This window comes from Fukomys damarensis, unplaced genomic scaffold (assembly GCF_012274545.1).
Source record: "Fukomys damarensis isolate Sample0158 unplaced genomic scaffold, DMR_v1.0_HiC HiC_scaffold_19, whole genome shotgun sequence".
NCBI classification, from domain to species: domain Eukaryota; kingdom Metazoa; phylum Chordata; class Mammalia; order Rodentia; family Bathyergidae; genus Fukomys; species Fukomys damarensis.
The window spans coordinates 39,870,096-39,893,924 of record NW_022900931.1 but is presented as its reverse complement, the minus strand read 5'-3'; the positions used below and the strand labels follow the sequence as shown (position 1 = coordinate 39,893,924).

The following is a 23,829-nucleotide window of genomic DNA, read 5'->3' as shown; positions in this document are numbered from 1 at the left end:
GGGAGGGAGCTTGGGGGGAGGGAGGGAAGGAAGAGTGAACAGAAGGAAATAGTGTGACTTCTACATGATTATGATTAGGATCCAGGTTTTAGGCACTCTGCCTCCTGGATGTGGTTAAGCAAACAGAAATTTTGCATAGAGGCATGAAGTGTAGGTCTTAATCTGCCTCTCTGGTCTTTAAGCAGCGTGTTGTCCCATTGGCTGCTGTCTCGGATGCCCACTCACAGGAGAGAGGGTAAACAGCCCCATTGTGATGGTAGCTTTGTGAATGGAGTATGAGAAGAAGAATAAATACATGTTCCTGACTCTGATGAGCAAGAACAGATGTTGCAATTCTTGAATTCAATCAAGTATTTCAACATAGCCTTGTTTGGTTACCAGGATTTCAGCATCCATTGTCCCTCCGGTGTCCTTAGTTACATTTTTTCTTTTTCTTCTATGTGTGTTAGTACCTGTTTGTAGTACATGGTGATTACATTCATCGTGGGAAGTTCCTGCATGTACACAGCACACCCTCATTCTCTACTTCCCCTCCCCCAGTTACTTGTCAGGAGGAGTAATAAAGACGAGGGCCATCCCATCTCCTAGACAAGTCTGTGAAATTATGGGCTAGCTAGATGTCACAGCAGATTAGAAAGGATGCTTTAGACCTCAAGGGATGAGTAGTTCCCTTCTATCATTTCTAGACAAAACAAAACAAAACAAAAACAACTTTGTTCTGCTGAACAGTTTCCCTCCATTTGGTCACTTGCCCGCTTACATCCCGCATCAGCTGCACACGTGCTGGAAAGGATGCAGCTGTCTGAGTTATCATGGCTGCTCTCCACCAAGCAGCTCTCACTTTCTTGCCTGCCTCCTCCCTAAGCCCCTTTGAACTCAGATGCACTGAACTGTTCAACCATTCTCCCAGATATCTCACCCTTTTATGACTTTCCACACGGCATCTTATTTACTGGACTGCTATTTCCCTTTTCCTCCATTGGCCAGATCCCTCTCATTCTTTGGGGCTAAGCTTGAGACTCTGGCCTAGCAGTCTGGTTTAGCCACCCTCTTCTGTGTTCCAGGAATAACCAGGTCATATTTTTGTAATCACACTCTTACCCCTCTTTAGTATGTGCACTAATTTAACTTGTCCATCTCCACTACTGGCTTATATCTTCCTTGATGGCAAGAACCATCACAATAGGTCGCTTTGGCTATCAGACTAATCTATAAATAGCTGTTGCTTGAGGGGATGAGTGAGGGCAGGAATCACGACACTTCTTTGATCACTTTTGGCCATTCCAGAGAACCCCAAATACTAACCTGTAAAAGTATCTCACCAGAATTTTGAGGGCAGCTCTTTGAAACATTCAGATTTATAGACCTAGTCCCAAATCTCCCTATAGAAAGAGCCGTGTGTTTGTAAACTTTCCAGGAGGTTCCAATGGGCAGTCCGTCCTCTAGATCATTTTACCTTGGCCTTGTTTGCTTTCCAGAAAATGTTTCCAAACACAAAATACTACTAAAGTTTGTCACATGAAAAAAGAAAGCAAGAGGAAGACTATTTACCTTTTTTTCTGAGACGCTTTCTTAGCAGAGCTAGGAGAGTCCCGCCCATGGCCAGGCCTGTTGTGGAAGCCACTGCCCCACCAAAGTAAGTCAGGGCTTCCCGAGTAGTCAGTGCCCCCCCTACAAGAGAAAGACACAAATAAGATCAGGGATAAGAAGTGTCTTTGAGGAAGACCAGTCATTCCCAGAAAGGTCCCAAGAACTCTGAGGCATGAGATCAAGTAGGATCATCAGAGATCCCGCCCATGCTGTCATCTGGCATGAAAGAGAATCTGGAAACCAGACACCCATTGCAACAGAGTAGAAAGTAGGGCCTGGCTGTATTCCTTAGGATTAACTAGCAAATGTGATTTCTGAACCAGTCAGGGTAAGGACCCAATAAAGGAATTAATTTGTAGGCACACACACAAAAAATCTGCATATGGCAGTTTGAGGAAATAAAGCATGGGTAAATTTTTTGGCAATGAAAGGCTGAGGTATGCAGCAGAAAGTCATAACAAGCTTCGAGGGAATAAAAACAGGAGAAGCTGGGGGCTGAGATAGAGCTTGCAGACAGCATAATTAAGGAAGATTTGTGGTATTTTTTAGAGATGGGTGGTCATCAGAAGTCTTCTGGGATAATAAATTAGGGATTTTCAAGAAAAAACTCTCAGTGTAACACATTTTGAAACTTCAAGATGTGTTTAACAGAGATAATAAAGAAGAGAGAAGGCTCATAAATCTGAGCACTAAAAAGAGTGGCATTTGTCTGTGTAGAGTCACTGGATTGAAGTAGTGCTTTGTACAAGAAGAAGGTTCTATCTGACTCATTATGAAACATTTATTAATCAAAGGGAAACCCAGCGATGAAACGGAAGTTCCCTGTGAGAAATACGCAGAGAAGAAACACTGATTTTGTGTTTCTGAGTTGAGGTGGCTTCCAAGACAAGAGGCTCGTACCTTGGCAGGTGGGCACGGTGGCTGACCAGTGGCCGTTGTCTTGGCAGGTTGCTCTTGTGGATCCGTTAAGTAACTGCCCCTCTGGACAATGGAAGCTGCAGTCTGAGCCAAAGCTGAACTTTCCCCAGGGATTGGAGCAGTTCATCACCAGTGCATTATTAATGCGCAGTTCAGAGCATTTGATGGCTGCAGGAAAAAAGAATGCAGGAGAAACAATCATGTAGAGTGAAGGCAAATGAGAGGTTATGGTTCCATTTGCAACCAGACTGTGGCAGTAGCCAAAGGAAAATATAAAGGTCAGATAGGAAATTAGCCACTTGACATATTAACATCAGCCCCTCCAGTATCACACATATGACAGTAACCACTCAAAGAATGCTGGCCAAAAATCAGGGATGGACACAGATTCGCATCCAGTAAATATCTGCTAATGTATTGATCTTGCCTCCAAAAATACTACTTATATATACTATCTTGCCTCTCCAGGAATACCAGTCTTCTGAGTGTCATTATTAATACATTGGTGATTAACTGGCAGGCCAGTGTGTGATTATTCAAATGCTTCATAAACATTTCTCGTTCATCTGGACACTGACAGTTGGAAAGAAGTAGAGACCATTATCTTTATTTTTCAGGCAACTGCATATAATTCTCCTTTATGGATAGGACAGTAAAGCTCAGGAAATTCTATTAATTCACATAAATATTATTGAGCAGCAGTGACATCTGTAGAGCTCTGAGTGTGCTGCTGGGGAAATGGGAAGGAAAAAGAGACATGGGGCTGGACGCTCCATGTTTGGGAACTAAGTCCCAAGAGGCATTACAAGGATTTAACTATTTAGCTACTAGAATATGACATTGCATATTCTATTATTAGAATGTTTATACTGTCACCTAACTAAAAAATTGCAACTTATACTTCACAATTAGTACAGTTTCGTGTCCATCATGTTCTAACACACTTTAGACATCAGTATAAGTTTTCTCCAGGTTTTTGGGTACCAGGGCAGAAGCAGGAAGAAGGGCAGGTGCTAAGCCTGCTGCCCATTGGTTGTGCCTGGGATGCGCGGAGTTTCATGGAGGATGCGACATTTGCTGTGGTTGCTGGATTTGCTGGGATTTCAACAGGTGAGTATCCTATGTGGCCGAATGCTTCTGAACTGGGCCCTTGACTTTACCTCGGCATTCCGGGGTCGCCGCTGTCCATTGTCCTGAAGCCTTGCATCTGAGAATGTCGTCACCAGCGAGTGTGAATCCAGCTTTGCATCCGAAGGAGCAAGTGGTGGTCCAACCAAAGGTTCCTAGGTGATTCTTGCAGAACTTGGTCCCCTGCGCAGGAGTGGTGAGGGCTGGACATTGCGTTGCTGGAACAGGAGCTGACCCTACAGCTGTCGGGGGAGAAAATATTTCAATTAGCACTCAATTAAAAGGAGAATGACCAACTCAATGGCTAATACAGAGTAATTGCCTGCACTCCTTTCCTATCTAACAAGGGACATGCTAGCAACAAGTTATGAAAAACTATTATCTATTAATTTTGGGTATGAAAAACCAGAGAGGAAAAAGTGTCCTTGAAGAAATGATTATGCTGCCTAGAAGGAGAAACAGAAGATCATTATTACCATTTCTTAAAAAGAGGCAGCAGAAGAGTTGGTACAGAAACGCAGCAACCCAGAAAAATGCCACATTTGCAGAGGCTGATCACCTATTCTCCCCCATTACATTGAGAGGTGATACTCTTCTTTGGCCAGAAGTCAACCTGAAAGGTGAAATGTGAATGATGCCACTGGCTTTGTCCTTAACTTGCCATGTGGCAGGAACATGACAATGGACTCCTGTGTCTCTCAGTTGAAAAAATTAATCCTTGACATGATTTTAGGCATAATTTTTTTAGGCCTCAGCATAAGAAGCAATATAGTGGACAGCATTCAGTTCGCCCAATAAAGTTGAGCAAAAGAAGTTAAAGAAGTGAAACCAAATTTCTGCGTGAGAATTAGCCTTTTATTTACAAACATAGAAAAAGCCCTGTCTCGTCTTAGAAATTCTTTGAACACACAGGCTGTGTTTGCTGTACCAAAGTGATAGTATAATATGTACCCATCATATATTAGAGCTACGCAAACGATTTTTATCTTTGCAGAAAAAAATTCCCAAGAGTAAACAGCCCCAGCAAACTTCTCTTATTACCTTTGCATGTTGGCGGAGGCACTGACCATCTTCCAGAAGTTGTGCATTCCACATTGTTTGACCCCTCCAGCTTAAAGCCCTGGTCACAGGAGAAATGGCATCTGGAGCCAGCACTGAATTCTCCATAAGCTTGAGAACAGTCCAGGCTGCCCCACTGTGGGGCAGAGAGTTCTGGGCACTTGATGGCTGCAATATCAAATCGAGAGTGTCTCACTCTCCGCGTTTGTTCAGAGGTTCTATGTTTCACAGTGTTCATTCACTCATACATTTGCTACATATTTAGTGCCCACCTATATTTCAGGTGTTTTGCTAAGCATCTGGAATTCCATGATATAGAACAGGTCATTTACTATGAGGGAAGCCTTAGAGTTCAGAGCATAGAGATGTCATAAAGAGAAGGGAGTTGAGGATTTAAGCAGTGATATGTTGGGATTCACAACTTTATCCTCTTTCTGTCTCCACGCTCTGCTTCAGAGACCTGACAGCCTTCTGCAGCTCTACTGTGTTATCCAGATGGTTACACTCCAGAAGTTCACGTCTGCCTTTCCATCACCCTGAGGTCACTTCCCCTAGGACATCCAGCCTTCTCCTCAAACTCAATACTTTAAGAACTCCGATGATCACCTTATGCAGAGAACCAGTTCCTCTGTGCATGTTTAGGCTGGTTTTTCTACCACAGTCCCACAGCACAAGAAAGCTCAGAACTCCTGATCAAGATAGCTAAGCTCTGGGGGTGTCCCAGCTGACCAGGTGTGTCCTTGGCTCACACTGCCCCGAGTGTCTTCCGTTTCCATTAGATCTAACTCATCGTAGTCCCTCCAAAGCCAGTGCTCATCACCACAGCTGGAACTCCCCGCTGCGCACATCTGCTCCCATGTCATTTTCATATCTTTCCTCTGGGGCTGGACAGAAAGCATCTATAGCCCCAGAGCCCTTAGTCCTGCTTGCCTATAATTCACATTGCAGGATCTCTGGGACGGGGGCATTCAACAACCAAATGCCAGGTGGATGAATATAAGAATTTCTAATTTATCAACCCCAGTTTCTCCTCAAAATTGTCATAATAGATGATTGCTGAGGGTGGGGCTGAGGGTTAAAAAAAATCCAAGGACTCAGATGTATGGAAAAAAGAACAGGCATGTACCAAAATCTAGAGCGTACATTTGGAAGATGAGATAGGAATACAGGTGAAAAAAACCCTGATCTCATCATCAGGATAAAGGTGCAAGTTCTGAGATCCATTTTGGCTGCCAATGCTGCCCATGGTCAAGGTCGGTTCTAGTTGCTGGGAAGGGCTGAGGTGGCTGGGCCCACGGAGGAGAGGCAAAGCCACTGCTTGTGGGGAAAAGAAGACTGGACAGAAGTGAAAGGAAACTGGGGCTCCAGAGATTACGGATTTAGCAACTGTACTGTTTGCATCGATGACAACGCTTTCATGAGATGTCTTTAGGGAGTTCTGATTCTTTAGCCTTAGAACAGAAGAATTTCAGATGATAGAGTCCCTGATAAGTGCTGGTGGGATGAGTGAATCGGAGAGAGGGGTGAATGAATGAACAGGGGAGCACAGGCCCTAAAGGTCCACATTTCTGGGGTGGCTTCTCTTGAAACTCTTTTTCACAGCAGATGGAAGCATTCTGTGCCTTTTGCCCTGCAGAGTTCTTCACCAGGAAGGAGGCCTCAGAGACGACCTTGCCCACACCTACTTTTTTTCTTTTTTAATTTAGAAAACTGAAGCGTAAGAGAGCGACAGAACCTTCCTAATGCCACGTGAAGGTGGGGGCAGGGAGAGCGATACAGGTCTTGGGATATTAATGTGGTGCTTGTTGCACTAATAAATTTCCCCTGACATAATGTGATTCCCGCACAGCACCTTTGCTAAGGTTGACTTTAGCAGTTAAGGCTGCAGTCTGTGTAACGGAAATATAAATTGACAAGCCACGGTCCCAGGATTTAGACGCCTTGCCACTGGGTGGCAGTGTAGTGCAATGGTGAACACATCCTGTACACAGGCCCGGGTTTGAATTCCGCCCTCATAACTTCCTAGCTGTGTGCCTTTGCCAGCTACTTATTCTCTCGAAGCCTGTTTCTTCATCTTCAGAATGGATACAATAGTAACCACCCTATGGGAGGAACGATTGTGTGGACTGGATGTGAAAATTCACATGAAACAGCTGGTCCTGCACAAGCAATGAATGTTAGCTGTTAATTCCACCTAATTCTTGTTTAATTCTGTTAATTCTGTTAATTCCACAGTAATTCTTATTACTGGCGACACTGAAGACCGCATTGGAACAATGGTGCCTTTTGAATCCAAAGAGGAGGTACGTCAGACTATGCACTAAGCTAGATACTCTGCTGGCCAGGTGTTCGGGTAGATAAAGACAGACGAGATCCACCCCTGCCTTCGAGGACTCCACAAATGCATGGTCTGTGGGGCTTATGCTTGAGGAATTTTTAAGGTAAACGATAAGCTTTAATAGAAGAGATGTTTGTCCAGTGCCACTTTTATTCTGTCTGCCGCAGAGGATGTAAAGATGAAGGAAGAACAACTTGCATCCTCAGGTGCTTTGTAATCCACAGAGAAGTGGAGGACAGAGTTAGCATTGGAGTGAGTCCATGATTAAATCACACCCACCCTGAAAGGCTTAGTGTGTGGGACTTAGTGCTCAGTAAAAGTGGGTGAACGAATGAACAAACCAATGGTGGAGCAGAAAAAGACTGTACAGCAAAATAAAAGTTTCAGTGAAACTGTTGAGCTTTATCGCTTTCGGTGTGACCTTGGACAAATGACCTAAGCCATCTGAGCCTGTTTCTTCCTCATCTATGAAATGGAGGTGATGCTTTCCTCATAATTTCATAATTGTGGTGAACATTGTGGGTGATGGTGATGTGAAAGTACTTCATAAAACTGGAATGTTTATCGCGATGTATTAAAAGATTTTTCAGGAAAGAGGCAGGGACAGAGATAGGGACGGGGACAGACAGAGACAGACGGACTGACAGACACACACACACACACGCACACACACACCTTGGTCTGTATTGCCATGCTTTAGCTCAATAACACATTGCTATGACTCCCTGAGCCTGCTGCATCCTGCAGAGTAGCCTGCTAGGCTGTAAGAAGAAACAGACCCAGAACCTACCTGTGCACGTTGGTGGGGAGCCTGTCCATTGTCCAGTTGGAGCGCAGTCCAGTCTTTCGGAGCCCGATAAGGAAAAGCCCTCATCACAGGTGAAGTGGCACGTGGATTTGTAACTGTATCTCCCGAGAGGTCGGATGCAGCTCATCGTTCCGTTCTGGGGCCCTCGCAAGGGGGTGCAAGGAGTGGCTGCAGAGGGCACGGCAGGGGAGAGAAAAGGCCGGGTTAGTACTCTACAGCCCGACGCTGATGGGGGTGAGGTGGGGAGAGAGCCTTCCTCAGGACACAGAGCAGCAGCACTGGGTAAAGGTGAGTGTTCCCAGTGCTGCCTCCTGGTAGAGGTTGTGCAACTCTAAGGCAGCAGGGTGACAGTTGATTGATGCTCAGAAATGCCACCCACTGAGAGCTCAGAAGCGGATTTTAGGGAGCATTTGGAGCTGTGTTTAGAGAGAGAGTGGTGCAGCTTCTTTTGGCTGCCCTGGTCAGGCGTGGAAGAGGTTTCCCCCCTGATGCCTCCTTCAGACAGGCCTTGGGACCCGACCAGAAAACAGTTTATGAATGGAAACAGAAAAATGGGTGAATTACTTTCTCCCCTCTCACCAACCAGATGGTGTGAAGAATCTGGGCCCATATTGTTACTTGCTAGAAATGTGTCTCGGTTACATCATCTTTGACAAAGGAAAAATTAAAATCTTTGCCTTGCAGGTAGAGTTAGCTGTCTATATAACAAGTTAATTAATCTACATAAAAATTAAATTTAAAGTGCAATAAGAAATCTTGACCACAAGTGGGCTCATAATTCACCCACTGTCTTCAGATATTAATTTTCCTCTCTTCTCAACAGTTCAGCCCTGCAGTGCCTAGTCGCAAAGATTCCACTTGTTCACTTACCAAAGAGGTTAACTTAGGTCTCATAGGTTTTTTTGTTTGTTTGTTTGTTTTGTTTTTGTCACAGTTTGAAAACATAAAGTTTTAGTTGCTAGGGGCCTTGCTTGGGTTGGGGAATCATACTCACTCTGTGATTTTTGGCAACTCACTTAACCTTCCTGAATTTCAAGGTCTCAAAATAGGGAAAATAGTATTACATAGCTCCCAGATTCTTCTAGGATCAAAAGTAAAAACACTTGTAATGCATATTTTAATACTGTCCAGCTGTGCCTCTACCAATGAATGAAACAGTAAAGCTCAGATTAAGCATATTGACGTTAGAGAGTAAAGAGTAATTGAACATCTGGTTTCAGATATCTCTTTGTCATTGTTTGTCTTGGTTGACGAGGTGTGGCTTCAGGCCAGAGACAGTGTGGTATCCCTGTCCTAGGACCAGTCTTCAACCACTAACTAAATGACACAATGTTTTGAGAGCATTTTATGTATCTTTCCCTTCCTTTGCCCATCCTAGCTACATTCCTCTACCATCCAAGTACTAACCAGGCCCGGCCCTGCCTAGTTTCCAAGATCAGATGAGACTGGGCATGTTCAGGGTGGATTGGCTTTCGTGGCTTTGCCTTTGCCCAGCCCGGGTGAGGGTGGAGGGGTAGGGTGGAGTGGTGGGGTGGAGGCAGTGACAATTGTAACACTCTCAGGAGTGTTACAACAGCCAGCAAGTGGATTGCAAAGCCTCATGTCCCTTCCTGTGCAGACCACATTTGGGTATTGCACTTGATGCACACCCAGAAAAAGGAGGTGAAATATCAGAGTAAACAAAGAGCTGAAAGAAGAAGGGTACTGGAAGGGCACAGGAAGCTGGGGTGGTGGCAACCACGTTTCTGTGAAATGTTACAGGCAGGGCATTGTGGAGTAATCCATACCCTGCACAGCTAGCATTTCCTGGAAGGGCTCCCATCCCTGTGATAACCTTCCTGGTGACTCCCAGTCTTCCCCAGGGCTGCGTGGACTTTGTCACAAAGCCAGGCTTCACTGTGGCCAGGAGGGAGATGAGGGACAAGGTCACAGCCCCACCAGTTCTCTCTAGACCCAGCACTAGGTCCTTCCCCAACCCTGTGGCTTGGATGGAAGACGTCCCATTCTGCTGAGCTCATCTGCCCATTTGTCCATTAATTAACTCAATTATATATTCACGTACTGTGTGAGGACCTACTGTGTGTGTGTGTGTGCGCGCGAGCATTTGTGTGTGCATACATTGACTAGTGTGACCCACATAGCAAGTGGTTTCCTTTTCTTAGAAAACATGAATCCTCCTGCTTTCACTCAGTGGTTAAAGTCTGTACAAAGTGAAAGCTATGGCAAATCATGCAGAAATATTTTATCTTTTACCCAGTGTTGTGATTAAAATTGGAGAATATATATATCTATATACATATATATAGTGTGGTGGGGGGGGTGAAGAATTCATACCAGAATGCTGAATGTGTGAGGGTGGAGATATTTAAGAGAATATTCTTCATTTTTCTATGTTCTTATCTTTCTGTGGATTTTGTAAATGAAAAGCTTGCTTTGTAAAACAATAAGTATTTGCCTTAAATGTACTTAAAGCTTGGATAATTGAGTAGGAGAAATGAGTGGAGAATATAAAAACATCCATCTACCCATGGATGTTGAGAACCAGTTCTGTTTCATACAGGATGTTACAATATTGACATAATACACTGGCTTCTAAATAGCAAATGCAATGCAGATGCATTTGACCTATTGCATTGATCAAATACAGATACGTTTAATCTATTTGTTTCTTCGTTACGCGAATCCTGAGGCCTCCAGTTTCTGGAGTAGTTTCCTTCTCTCTCCATCACCGCTGCTTTATCCTAAGTGTGTTTCTCCAGTGTTATACGGATAGATCTCAGAGTACGTTTCATTGAGATGCCTGTAAACTCCTCCCCTCCCCTTCCACTGTTCCTCCCCATGTCTCCTAGAAAGAAAGTGCCAGTTCAGCACTGGGACAAGCACCTCAAAACTTTTTTCCTCCTTCTTTCCAGATACTATTTTTAGCCAGTAAGTGCAGTTTATTTACTTTATGCTAAGAATGTTCTGGTCTTGGTAAACGACCTTGAGAAAGAGTTGGCAAGGGCCATGTCACTCAGCACCCTGAATGAACATCCTGAGACTAGTGTTACCTGCTTCATTTCTTAGGACATTTGCAGTTGGGATCCTTGAGTTATAATAGAAAAGGATGACTTAAAGAATTTATTCATTTTCCAGCCCATTTCAAGGTATATCTACACAGTTACCATCTCTAAAATACAGCCTTTAAGAATTTTGCTTCCAATTTTTCTAAGAGGTTGGAAAGGGTGTCCTCTTACCTTGGCATTCTGGAGGGGCAGCACTCCAGTGTCCAGTAGCCAAGCACTGTAGTGTACTTGCTCCCACCATGAGCGCACCTTCAGCACAGGTAAAGTCACAGACTGTCCCGTACCTAAAGGCCCCAAATGGGTGGGAGCAGTTCATCTGAACCTTGCTCAGAGCAGAGAAATCCTGGCACCGCAAAGCTGAGGGGTGAAGAAATCCAGGGTGAGGGAACAGCAGTACACAAGTATTTGTAGGTTTTGACACATTGATCTTTTCTAGTGTCAAGAACATGGCCTCCTCAGGTGGATTTGTTTAACTTGGAAGATTAAAAATATATCATTAAATGGAGGATTTTATAAAGAAAGTATTGAGTCATTAGTGAGTGTTTTGGCAATGTGTGTCTATCAGTAATTCTTGAATTATGCTTTTGAACCCAAGAATCTCTGCTAAGTATAATAAAGATGAATGCCAAATATCAATTCAGGGTTTTTATCAGGATATTATCTGTAAGAGCAAAATATTGAAAACAAGCATGTATCACTTAATCTAGGGCTGCAAATCAATTATAGTGATCTATAAAAAATAATATGAATGGTCTCTGAAAATTATATATTTCCCTTGGGAAAGACAGGGGAAATACCTCAATGTATGATGTTAAATGAAAAAGTGAAATAAAAATAATCAGCATAAGCATGATCTAAAACACATAAAATGGATGTGGATGCTCACGTATGGAGAGGACATGTCTCGGAGTTGCAGTAGAAAAATGCAGTGAACATTTATTAAATTTTTAAAAAATGTGTTACAGTAAAAGACACATTGCTGTTAACCCCTCTCAGGATACTCCGCTTTGCTTCCAAAATATTTATTCTAGCATCTTAAGTCCTCTTCCCGGAGTGTCTTTAGTTGTGCTGTTGTGGCTGCCTCAATGTCCTGAATGATTCAAAATGTTCACTTTCATGGTCATTTTGACTTTCAGGAAGAGGCAGAAGTCGCACAGTGCCAGATCTGATGAATTAAGGTGGATGAGGACACACACTCGCAGTTTCACAAGCCTGTCTTTCCGCTGGATGGCACGAGGCAGCAGCAGTCACAAGATTTCTTTCTATCACATCTCATAAAGACACTCACAAAAGAGAACTCCCAAAACTCTTTCAGAAAATACGAAGGACGATAGTATAAGTGAGCTTGAAGTAAGGGGAAGTATGCTGAGGAGGATTAATGCCAATGTGTCTTACTGCTTTTTTCTAACACACACATTGTATTTTGTGATAAGCCCTTTTAAGTACAATCATTTGTTACTTGTTTGGGGGGAGCTGGTTCATTGCACTTAGTATCATGTACTTCAAGTTCATCTGTTTTTGCAGCTTGTGTCAGAATTCTCTTCCATTCTAAGGCCAGATATCATTCCATTCTGTCCGACACATTTGTTTATCCATTCATCTACTGCTTTTTCACTTGCGTGGCTTGCGCGTCTCAACTATTGAGAGTAACGCTGCTGTGACCATGGGTGTACAAATATCTCAGCAAGACTCTTTGTCAAAACCCTGCTTCCTTTATAATCAGGGTAGATGTAGACCAGGGCACTCATAAATCACCGAGGAGTCTCGGTAAATGGCAGCATAAAATGCCAATATTATACTAGACTGTGTGGGGTACTCTTTATAAATAATCCCGGTGAATTCCCTGTGCTGTAGTTCTTGTGTAAGAACAAACCTTGAATACGTGAATACTGAAAAATTGAAAGAGGATAATCATTCTGTCAGATCAGATCACACACGTGACTTGTAGTGAGTGGAATCTTCATTATTTCCCTCATATATACACAGCTGGTAGACATTTTAAAGTTGCTTTTACACGTTAGTGCGCAACAGCCAGTGAGATAGGAAAGTAAGGCCAATGACAGTGTCCCCCATTTTACAGAAGACTCTGAGCCTCAGGGAGTCCAGGAGCTGAGGGGCCAGAATGACAGGCCTGGGCCAAATGCTTTGTGCATTCTCCTACCCCTGCATGGTTCCTTTCCCCTACTTCCGTCTCCTCGACCCTCTCCATCCCTGTCAATCCAAAGACCCTGACCTTGACTACCCTGTAGCGAATGCCTTGTGACTGAGCCTGGCTCTGCCCACCACTGTGACCTTGTGCTGAGCCCAAGGGGCCTGGCCCCGAGTAGGTTCTCAGCAGATGTCCGCTGGATAAGCTGTGCCAACACAGCCGGTGATGCCCAGCGTGTCCGCGTCACAGTACCTTGGCAGACTGGGGCTGGTGCTGTCCACTCTCCCGAGTCGGAGCACCGAAGGACATCAGCGCCACTCAGCATGAAGCCCTCTGCACAGTGGAAGCTGCAGCTGGTGTTGTACTGAAACGCTCCGGACGGCGGTGAGCAGTCCATGCCCCCGTGGACAGGGCTCTCCAGTGGCCTGCATGTGATGGCTAAAGGGAAAAGGGGGTTTGAAGCTGGGTCCGGTTCTTTTCCAGAAGAGACTCCCAGGAGGTGCTGCATCTTTCCTACCTGCATTGTCACTAGCTTCAGAACCTCGAATCCTCCCTTTCCAAGAGGAAATCTGCCTTCCGTATGCCCTCCACCTGGCGCACGCTCACCTGCCCTGGGACTCAGCTCAGACTTTACCCTCCTTAGGAAGCCCTTGCTCTCACCCTGATGAGGGCAGGAGCTGCTCCCGTGCACTCCCACAGCCCTGCTCTTTGCTGTTCATGCTGGTACCCCACAGTCTCCTCGAGGCTGTAGTTGGTCATTCAGTCCTATCCCAGAGCCTGGCGCAGAATCGGGTATGTCAAAGGTGCCCCTTAAATATGGATTGGCGCATTTACTGGACCTGGAAAGAGTGGGTGCCAAAGAGGCTGGCTTTACAGGGAAGAAGCCGCAGTTGTGTAGCGTATTGTTGACACTGCTGCCCAGTACTGTAAAATGATACCCAAGGTCTTTGTCTCGGAGCACAGGATGTCATCCTAATTAGACTTCATTTGCCGAGTGAGCACAGCCCAGAGTGAGTTCCTGAGAGCTGTTGTACTCTGGGTGACCTTGGTTCTGAAAAAAATACTGTTTTCCTGTGCTTCCTCTTGGAGGCATTTCAGGTCTGGGCTGTTCTTGGGGTTTTGCAGAGCATAACAACCCCCCTCTCACTCTGGCTTCTGACCTCTGCTTTTATAGAATTGAGACATTTAAGGACTGAAGATCCTCTAGTGTACCTCTCTTGCTTTACAAATGAGAAAAGTACAGTTCAGAAATATGAAGTGACCCCCCTAAAATCTCATAGCTAGCGATACCAGAGTTGGGCTCATGATTTCAGGCTGAGAATTTACAAATTCCGATCTGCAGTTTTCCTACTCCCCTCTTCCCCTTTTCTGCCTTATAAGTTGAGGGTGCAAGGCAATTGCAGAATTCAGTTCCGTGATACTGTTCAGCTGCTTAGGATTGCACCACAGCTCTTTTTTCATGCAGTGTTTCTTTGCTGCTTTGCCAGAGGCTACTCCCAAAGTCTGTGATTGGGAATCTCTCTCTGTCTTAATAGCCATTGCTGTAATTCTGTCTCAGGTATAGGATGTTGTCCTGCAGCTTGTAAATGCTGAAGAAAAGAGTCAGAAACTAAACTCTGTCAAGTGCCACCTCTGTGCTAGTACTCTGCACATGCCATTTAATGCAACTTTTTTATATACCCTTTTTTTTTATATACTTAATCCTTCCAATTTTTAGCTCCATTTCACAGATGAGTAATTTCCTGGCTCTAGTCTCAAAGCCTAGCAAAGATCACCCTGATGGACTTTCTACTGTGCTGTGACTCCTTGGGTATACTGAGAGCTGCTAAAACAAATTCCTACCTTCACAGACTGGCAAGGATGCGGTCCACTGGCCAGAGCCAGCACAGCGGAGTGTGTCCAAGCCCCTCACTCGATAGCCAGGTTGGCACCTAAATTTGCAGCTGGAGCCGTATGCAAAGGGGGCCAGTGGATGCACACAGTCCATGGTCCCACTGCCAGGGGCTTCCAAGTGCTGACACTGCACAGCTGGAAAGGACAACAAGGACAAAGAAAGGGAAGAGTACTGAGGATGAGGAAAAACCGAGTCAGACGAAGAGCGGTGTAAGCAGAAGTGGGGCTTGGAAGACCCAAGGATCAGAAGGCCTCAGGTGTCCGGATGTGGGGAACTGTCCACTGCGTGGCCTGAGTTGCCTAAAAGCACAGATTGCTCCGACTCCACTTTTTCCCTCTCCCTCCCTCCTTCCCTTCTGTCCTTTCCATGTCCCATTTGTTCCTCCTTTCTCTTCCTTTCTTTCTTTGTTTCTTGTTTCTTTCTTCTGTCCTTTTCTCCTTCCCTCCCTCCTTGCTTTCCTTTTATTGCTGGTACCGGGGATTGAACCCAGGGCCTTTGCACTGAGCTACATCTCCAGCCATTTAAAAAAACATTTAAAAAATTTCTTTGGTGACAAAGTCTTGCTAAATTGCCTCATCCTCCCAGCGTGCTGGGATTCTAAGAACACAACTCTGCGGACCCCTCTTCCTGACTGAAGCTAAGTTTCGGCCGGTGCAGGAACACTTCTGCACAGTGAAGAGTGGTGATGGGAATCCTCGGGCAAGGCAGGCCCAGCGCCTTGGAACCCTCAGGGTACCGCAGCAGCCTCGCTTCCAGAGTGGCAGGCAAAGTGAGATGTGTGGTGCTTAGATGTATCTTAAACCACCATTTGCAAAGATCCACACTCCCTTGTTTCTCATTTAAAGAAGTAAGGGATAATTTGTCAAATCCGTTATCCAGTGCCCAAGTTCTCACCATGCAACTCTGCTTACTTTGTGATTAACAAAGGGAAAGGAGAATCAAGCATTAAGCTGACCACCCCTGCAGTTACAAAATACCTCGACAGTAAAAATTTGTATTATTCTGGTTGACAAGTAACTGATAACCAGACTTGTCCGTTTAATGTAGTCCACTATTCCTCCCGTTTTGGGATGAAGAAAGGTCGTCCCCACACCCTGTAAAATCCCCATTGGCAGCGAAGAAGGAAGGGAGGAGGAAGTTCACGCACCCACACACCGCGCAGGCTGGTTTGTCCAGATCCCGGAAGCCAGGCATTTTGTCTCGCTGGGCCCATCCAGTGTGTACCCTTCAGCGCAGTGGAAAGTGCACTTTGAGTCGAAAGAGAAGCTGCCCAGGGGGTGATCGCAGTTCCTGGACACGTGGGGAGGGAGGCCAAATTCCCCACACTCTCTCACTGTGGGGACAGAATGTTGACGACTGAAAGACGTCAGATTTACTGTGGGCAGTAACTGTATCACTGCCTTCACCACGCTCGTCCAAGCGTCTAACCCATGCTGCCCGCTTTTACTTGGCTCCTTTGCATTATCTCATCTTGGGAAACAGTCATTCTTCTGCTGCTCTTTATTTCAATCATTGACATTAGCCTGACAAGGTTCTCACAGTCTTGCCCCTTTTTAGTGCCCTTTTGGTCTGAAATTTTATGAGTAATTCTGGTGGGGGGGTTGAGGATTGAAGCCAGGGCTTGTACTACATCTCCAGGCCTTTTTTGTTTTTTGTTTTGGGACAGGATCTCATTAACTCTCTAAGTTCCCCAAACTGGACTCATACTTGTCATATTTCCTGCCTCAGCCTCCAGGAGCACTAGGGTTGCAGATGTGGACCGGCCATTCCTGCCTTGAGTGAAGATGGTTCTCTATAAGAGTAAAGTCATTTCACCCAGACTGTCTAATGATGATTGGATGGAGCAGACAGACAAAGGAGGGTGCTGAGACTAGTCTGAAGCATCTCCAACATGATTTACTTCTCTAGCATTTACCCAGTGGCCAAGGCTTTACCAACACAACAGCAGCCTTACCGTACTCACACTCCGCCCCGTAGAAGCCTGGGTAGCAGGAGCAGGTGTAGTTCCCGATGGTCTCAACGCACTCCCCTTGTTGGCTGCAGGATGTGGCCTTGCAGGAGGCTGCAAAGGTACAGATGGGTCAGAACCATGGACATTACTGAGATAGGCACAGGCTCAGCCCCTGTCAGGCAGGAATGAGCTGGGCCGACAACAGACAGCTGCATTGTCCTCTCCACAGCTGATGTGTCCCTTACAAAAGGCTGTCTGGTCACAGGAGCTCCTCTGTGTGGTACGTTTGGGTTGTAGTTTTCAAACCAAGAGCATTTATGCCTCGTGCCAGATGTTGCTGCATAGAGGTAAGGAACCAGATATGGGAGCAGGGGATGCACACTTAAGGTCTCAATCCTGGCTCTGCTGCCTACTCAGCGAGTTTCTTCTGTGAGGCCAGCTTGTCCAGTGTCAGGGCCTAATCCTTTCCACTTTCTGCTGGCTTCAAATCTATGCCCAACATCATACAATGAAAGAACAGAGAAGCCAGATGGTGAGGCTTAGACCTCGCCATGGTGGACAACAAGCAGTCTTAAGAGAAGAGGTTTCATAGTCTGAACATGTCACTTTACCAAATGTGTCATGTTTAGGTGGTACGGTCCCTGGCTGACCTGCCAGGCCCTCCTGGCTATGTCTGTGGCACAGAGAAGCAGAGTAGAGAAGGTCCAGGTTTCTTTCCTGCAAGAGACTGGTTGCGTGTCTACACATTGGGCAGAGGTTTAGCATTAGAACTGATACTGTGAATGCACTGAAAATATTCTTACTGGTTTTTTTCATCTGTGAAGTCAGAGCCAGGGGGAGAGTAGGTGGCTGGACCGTTTCCAGGTGGTCATTTCCTGGGCATTAAGCCCCAGCCACATGTTGGGCTAGTTCTAGGGAGATGTAACCCAGGAAAGGTCAGAGCCAGCCTTAGAATGAGTTCATCTCCTATAAATAGCTCTTAGTTAACTAATTAATTAACATATGAACACATTATTTACAAAATAACACCTGACTACACCACAAGGAATTCATGAGATGTTTCCCTCACCTAGAAGGCTTGGATAAGAAAAGATGAGGGAGAATACTCTATGCTCTGTTCAGTTTAATACTGTGTATTATTGCACACCCCTGGGATGGCAAAACCCGAAGACTTTAGAACATAAATAGTAGAGTGTGGAAGCTGTAAGATGATTTGTCAAAGAGGCCTCTGAGTGCTGTACTCAGAACTCTCTTGCTCAGGAAAGACCAAATTCTCCCTAGCCGCAGCATCATGTAGGACGAAAGGAAGGCCGCCCCTCTCTCCCCAGAGGAAATATCAGGAAGATGCATTCAGCTCTGGCAAAGGCTTGTGACTGCAGGAAGACCAGGCCCTCACACATGTCTGCAGCCCTGGACCCAGGAGAGAAGGGAATCAGTGCTTCCCTATCCTGGACTGCTCCCTCCCACCAAAGTTCAGTGCACCTGAGGCTGTTTTGCTGTTGAAAATGATCTGCAAAGCCTTTGACTGCTGTTCATGTTGTCAGATTGTCTCATGAAAATGTTGAGCAAAGAATGTGGTGGCGTGGAGCTCAAAACACCAACTTTGGAGTCGACATGAGTTTGACTCTGGCTTTACCAAGAACTAACTTCGGACCAGGAGAAGAGTATTTAATAGCTGTGAGCATTTCCGCATCAGCAGGACAAGAGCAATACGAGGGCCTAAAGGATGATCTTGTTGTGAGGGTTGAATGCAGATAATACTAACTGAACAGTAATACAAGAACAAGATGAACTAAGAGCACAGAGTAACTAGTAACACTGGAATACCTTGGCATTCAGTGGGTGTTATTTACAGCCATGTCGCTTAGGGTAGTGCTAAATTCCCTCCCAATTTATGAGGTATGATTAAAAAATACAGGGAATGTTTAAATTTACAGTAAAAGCTTATGACAGTAAAAGTCATATTGCCATTAGCCTCTCCAAAAAATATTCCCCCTTTTTAAGTACGGCCCATTTTTCTGGCCACCTTTGGAAGTGATTCTGGAAGCCTTCCTACGGTGTCTTTAATTATGCTGTTGTGGCTGTCTCGATGTTTTAGAGTCAAAACGTTCACCTTTCACGGTCGCTCTGACTTTGGGGAAGAGCGGAAAGTCACACAGTGCCAGATATGTGAATGAGGTGTGTGAGAACACACCGTTGTGTTTTACCGAGCCTGCCTTCTATTAGATGGCATCAGCAGCCAACTCACAGTGGTGAGGAATAGCTCGTTGGCCATGTCCAATTTGGCGGCCATGGGCTACTTACCCTTTTTGAAAATGTTAAAGTATTTTAAAAGGAAGTTTTGTTACTTATGTACATTAACTCTCTTAAGCATTTTATATGCTGCCCAGTGTGGCCCAAGTGGCCAACGGTTGGACACCAGAGTCTAGATCTAAAACTGAGGCAGTGAGTCCTTGCTTTGTTTCTGCCCTGATCCGTGGCCTTACAAAGCTAGAACATCCTGAGCCTCCATTTCACCGGGTGTGAGAGGAGAAGCAAAGGCTGGGTGATATTCGAAATCCCCTCTAGTTTAAACAACCAGCCGCCCCTAACCCTGCTGTGAGATTCTGCAAGGAGCTCGGTCACGCTGCTGAACAGGTTACACATGGGTTTCGTGTCCCTGCCTCAGCGCTCTGTGTCAGCAGCCGGGGCAGGCTTGTCATTTACCAGACACAAATCCGCAGAGAGGGCCCTACCTGTGTAGCACAAGGCTCGCTTCTTTTTGGAGCAGGGCTCGTCATTCCACTTGCCAGGGGCATCCAGCCTCTTGATGTACATCTCCACGCAGTCTTGGTTGTTCCCCTTGTTGTTGGGCTCATTGTCAGCCCAGTTCTGTGCCTCCTCCGTGAGAGGCTTTCTGGTTCCCACCCAGGTCCACGTATTATTGATCTTTCGGATCCCAATCCAGTAGTACGAGCTGTAGGGCGGTATGACGTCATTGAGGTAGGCGATTTCATTTTTGTTCTGGATGGCCACTAAATCTGTGAAGTGCCTCTGGCAGAACATCCGGGAGAAATTCCACGAGTATGCTTTTGTGGTGTAATTATAGGTCCATGCTGCCACTTCCTTCTGGTTAGCTAGCTCTAGAGCAGAGAAAATGAATACCACCTTAGCAAACCTGCCCAGAAGGAGCCTCTGATCCTAAGCGCAAGTCTGTGGTGTCAGAGGAATTCCTGACCAGAGGTAGAATGCCAAAAACATGACTATCTTAGGTTGAATGTGGTTATTCTCAGTAAAAAGAATGGTTTCCACATGTCATTGAGAAGTATATTTAAAGTCAGAATAGGAAAATGTCCTTTTATGAAGATTCTTGATGTTAAAGGTTTGGAATCATAGAATACTAGAGTTGAAAGGGCAGATGAATGGATAAGGAAAACACGGTACATCTATGCAATAGAGTACTATTCAGCCATAAAAAAGGTTGAATCATATGTAGGAAAATAGATGCATCTTGGGACCGTAGTACTAAATAAATAAATCAGACACCCAAAGTCAAATATCACCTGGTTTCTCTAATATGAGATAGCCAAGATATAAATAATTTAACGAACAAAAGAAAAGAGCTATGAGAGAAAAAACAAGGAAGAAAAGACTATGGAAGTGGGAAAGGGATCCAAGGAAGGGTGGAGCGGGCCAGAGAGGTGGGTAAAATGGGAGTGAAAGAGTTCGAGAGGCCATATGTATATGAACCACGTCCCCAAGCTAAGTGTAATTCTCGTGTATCTCAAACGTGTACTGTTTTTTTAAAGCTGCTATAATTGGGAGGAAACTTAGCAGTCACTGAGTTTACTCCTCTCCTCTGATGAATGGAGGAGACATATTAAGTAACTTTCCCAAGCTCAAATGTAATGGCACACAAAGTGTCTGGTGTGGGTATGACTTCTTCACAGAGGGAAAGATGGTGTGTGGTGCACATCCTGCTGGCTGAGGCATGATGTGACGTGGTGGGATTTACTGTTGGTCCCACAGAACTCCTGCTTCCCTGCCTTTTACGTAGCCTTGCTGCTGTCCCTGTGTCCTCTCCCCCTGCTCTCCTTGACCTGCCCAGGGAAACGGGGGTTCCTTCTCCTGGGTTCCCACTGTGCTAAGTTGTGCCTCCACTTCCTGGACTGCCATCTGTCGTAGGGCCTGGTTCTGTGATACAGTCCATAGCTGCTGGATTGTCCATCCCTGACGGTCTCCTTTTACATGTGGGTCCTTAGCACCAGGCAGAGAGCTTGGCACGTAGTAGACATTCAGTAAATATCTGCTGCATGAGTGACACCCAGCAAGCTGTAGCAGAGCCATAGTTAGAAGGAAGATCTGATTCCTAGTCTTATGCTCATGGCTGCTTCTCCTTGATAAATTACTCCACTTCCTGCGTGCCTGCTTACTCACTTGTTAGAATGGGCCCTTCTTTACCAAAGCGTTTGTGATATCAAATGAAGTAGAGAATGTGCCCTTCAGAGATGTAAAGGCACCGGAATGTTATTATTGTAGCTTGTGGGGCCTCACCAGGGAAAGGAAGGCCAGTTTGCAAGTCAAGAGAAGTACAAGGCGAGCAATCAGGCCTGGAAAAGGCCCTCTTTCCTGTTTATAAAGCCTCATTTCGGCCCTCTGCTTTGTTGCTTGTATGGGGGGATCACTCATATTTCTACCTTCCTCCCTGATAAGTTTGTGGCATTGTACCTCAAGATTGCATTCAGATGTGGCCAGCACTGCATTAGGACTTTGATGGATGTGGGTAATATAAAGATGGATGTATTAAAATGATTTATTACAACATCCTCTTTGACCTCAAAGAAATTATTTTAAAGAAATTCAGACATAAATGTGGGTCTCTAAAAGCATCGCATGTCTGTGCCTACTGCGGTCCTGTATACTGTAGTTCAGTTCTGAGCCAGTTCAGTTCTAGGAGCATGATGGTGTCCAGTGTGTTTTTGTTTCAGGAATCTGGGCTCGGACAGTTTTCCATGCCTCACAATTGGCTGTAATCCTCAATTATTCCCATTTGCTCTGGGCCCTACCCTAATGATTCAGGGCCTGGTGAAGAGTTAGCCTAAAGCTTACCAGAGATGAAGGCACCAAGCCAGAGAAGTTGGGCAGCTCCGAGGACCACTCCCTGGAATCTCAGATTCCAAATGGCTTTTAGGCAGTTGGCCTGAAACAAGGAAAAAACAAAAACAAAAAACTTATTTTTAGTACAGTATCTGTATACAACAAACATGGCCAAAAAAATTCACTTAGGAATTGTTAGATGGGATAATTTTATCTGTTTCCACCAGAAGGAAGGCACAAGCCTTCTGCTTCTTCTTGGTTTCTCACTGTTCTGCTTCTAAACCCTTCCACAGATGGCCCCAGTAACAAGCCAGAGGACAGAGCTCATTTCTTCCTTCATAACAAGAATTTATTGAGTAACTACTTCATGCTGCTATTATTTTTTCCTTTAAGGTGCCTTCTTAATATACATATAGGAAAAACACTAAGCACACCAATATAGCTATCATTATTACCCAAAAATATCCCTTTCAGAACCCATGTGTCATACTCAATAGCAATAGGAAGTAAATTTCCATCTAGGAGTTTGTGAATATTGACTTTGATAAGTAGGCATGTTTTGTGCGCTTATAACCTGGAGCACTAATCAGCTGACTCTGCAGGACCTGTGATCAAACACTGAGAATATCATAATATTATGATTTATGGTGCTTGATGTTTATTCGCTTGCAATTCCCTCAGTGGCTATTTGAACCCACTCTGTTTTCCCTGGGTCTCTTGTAGCACCAGCACTTACTACTACAATATTCTACTCAATACCCCAAAGAATCACTACAAGTGTACAGCAGAAATCTTGGCTTCCCCAGGCATACAAAAACAAGGACAGCATTAGCTAAATCTAAATGCAGAGCTCAACTTTCACACGTATATCTTCCTAAAAGCGATCAGCCTAAAAATGGGGGAATATGTGAGGAGGTGAGGAGGTAAGAGGTGCAGCTCCTGACTTCCCATCTTCATAACCAAATCTACTCGCCGCTTCCTGTTTAAACTTACTTGTTTAAACTTCTATTTGTTTGTTTGTTTGTTGGGTTTTTGAGACAGGGTCTCAAAAGGTAGCCCAGGCTGGTTTTGAACTCACTGTGTGGCCCAGGCTGACCTCAAACTAATGGCAACCCCTCTGTCTCAGCCTCCTGAGTGCTTGGATTACAGGCATGCTCCACCATGCCTGGCTTGTTTACACTTTTAAATAAGATTTGGTTTAAGCAAAAAATTCCAAGTTGAGCTGTTTCCCATTTTACTTTTCTTGCTTGTTTATGTAAGCTTTTATTTATTTTCTTAACATTTGTATTTATTTTAATTTTTCTGGTACTGAACGGGATTGAACTCAGGACCTTGTGCTTGCAAGGCAGGCACAGTACCACCGAGCTAAATCCCCAGCTTATATATACTTTTTTTTTCGTTTTTATTGAGGTTATTGGTACAATCTAGGTATACAAATACAGTTACATTCATCATTGGGATTCTGTACCTTTACATAATAGGTCTTGATTCTCATTTTTCCCCTTGTCCCTGTCCTCCCTTCACCCCCTCCTCCCCTCCCCATTTACAAACACTTTATTTCCATTTTTTCAGTTTCTCATATTTTTTTCCTCTCCCTTATTACCTTTCCTCCACCCTTCCCACTTTCCCTACATCTTTATTCCTTTGCTTCCTATTTCACATTATTAATTATCTCATTAGGATCCTGTGTACTATTATAGTTTTTCACACCAAAGAAACTATTTGGTATTTCAGTTAAAGAAATCTCTGTATGAATATTAAAAATAGGGAATCCTAAAATAAAACTAAAAAGGAAAGTAAAAGAGAAAAGGCAATGATGTAACATCAAAATAATCCTTAATTCTGGAGATGAA

At 44.8% G+C, this 23,829-nt stretch overlaps 1 protein-coding gene across 2 annotated transcripts in view; it reads right to left on the bottom strand.

Annotated features, from left to right (window-relative positions):
- Selp (selectin P) overlaps positions 1 to 23,829 on the bottom strand; it is a 32,579-nt gene that overhangs the window by 3,118 nt on the left and 5,632 nt on the right. Inside the window, exons 2-14 of one of the 2 annotated variants that reach the window (XR_782158.3) lie at positions 21,989 to 22,079; positions 19,636 to 20,022; positions 16,904 to 17,011; positions 16,097 to 16,282; positions 14,898 to 15,083; positions 13,308 to 13,493; positions 11,078 to 11,263; positions 7,824 to 8,009; positions 4,678 to 4,863; positions 3,669 to 3,878; positions 2,491 to 2,676; positions 1,552 to 1,671; positions 379 to 452 (exon numbers count right to left, since the gene is read on the bottom strand). Coding sequence is in view for 1 of the 2 variants with exons in the window: in XM_010633988.3 (XP_010632290.1) it covers positions 1,552 to 1,671; positions 2,491 to 2,676; positions 3,669 to 3,878; positions 4,678 to 4,863; positions 7,824 to 8,009; positions 11,078 to 11,263; positions 13,308 to 13,493; positions 14,898 to 15,083; positions 16,097 to 16,282; positions 16,904 to 17,011; positions 19,636 to 20,022; positions 21,989 to 22,079 (2,218 nt within the window). In the remaining variant the exon portion in view is untranslated. The remainder of the gene's footprint in view (positions 1 to 378; positions 453 to 1,551; positions 1,672 to 2,490; positions 2,677 to 3,668; positions 3,879 to 4,677; positions 4,864 to 7,823; positions 8,010 to 11,077; positions 11,264 to 13,307; positions 13,494 to 14,897; positions 15,084 to 16,096; positions 16,283 to 16,903; positions 17,012 to 19,635; positions 20,023 to 21,988; positions 22,080 to 23,829) is intronic. The other variant, XM_010633988.3, reaches the window with a different exon arrangement.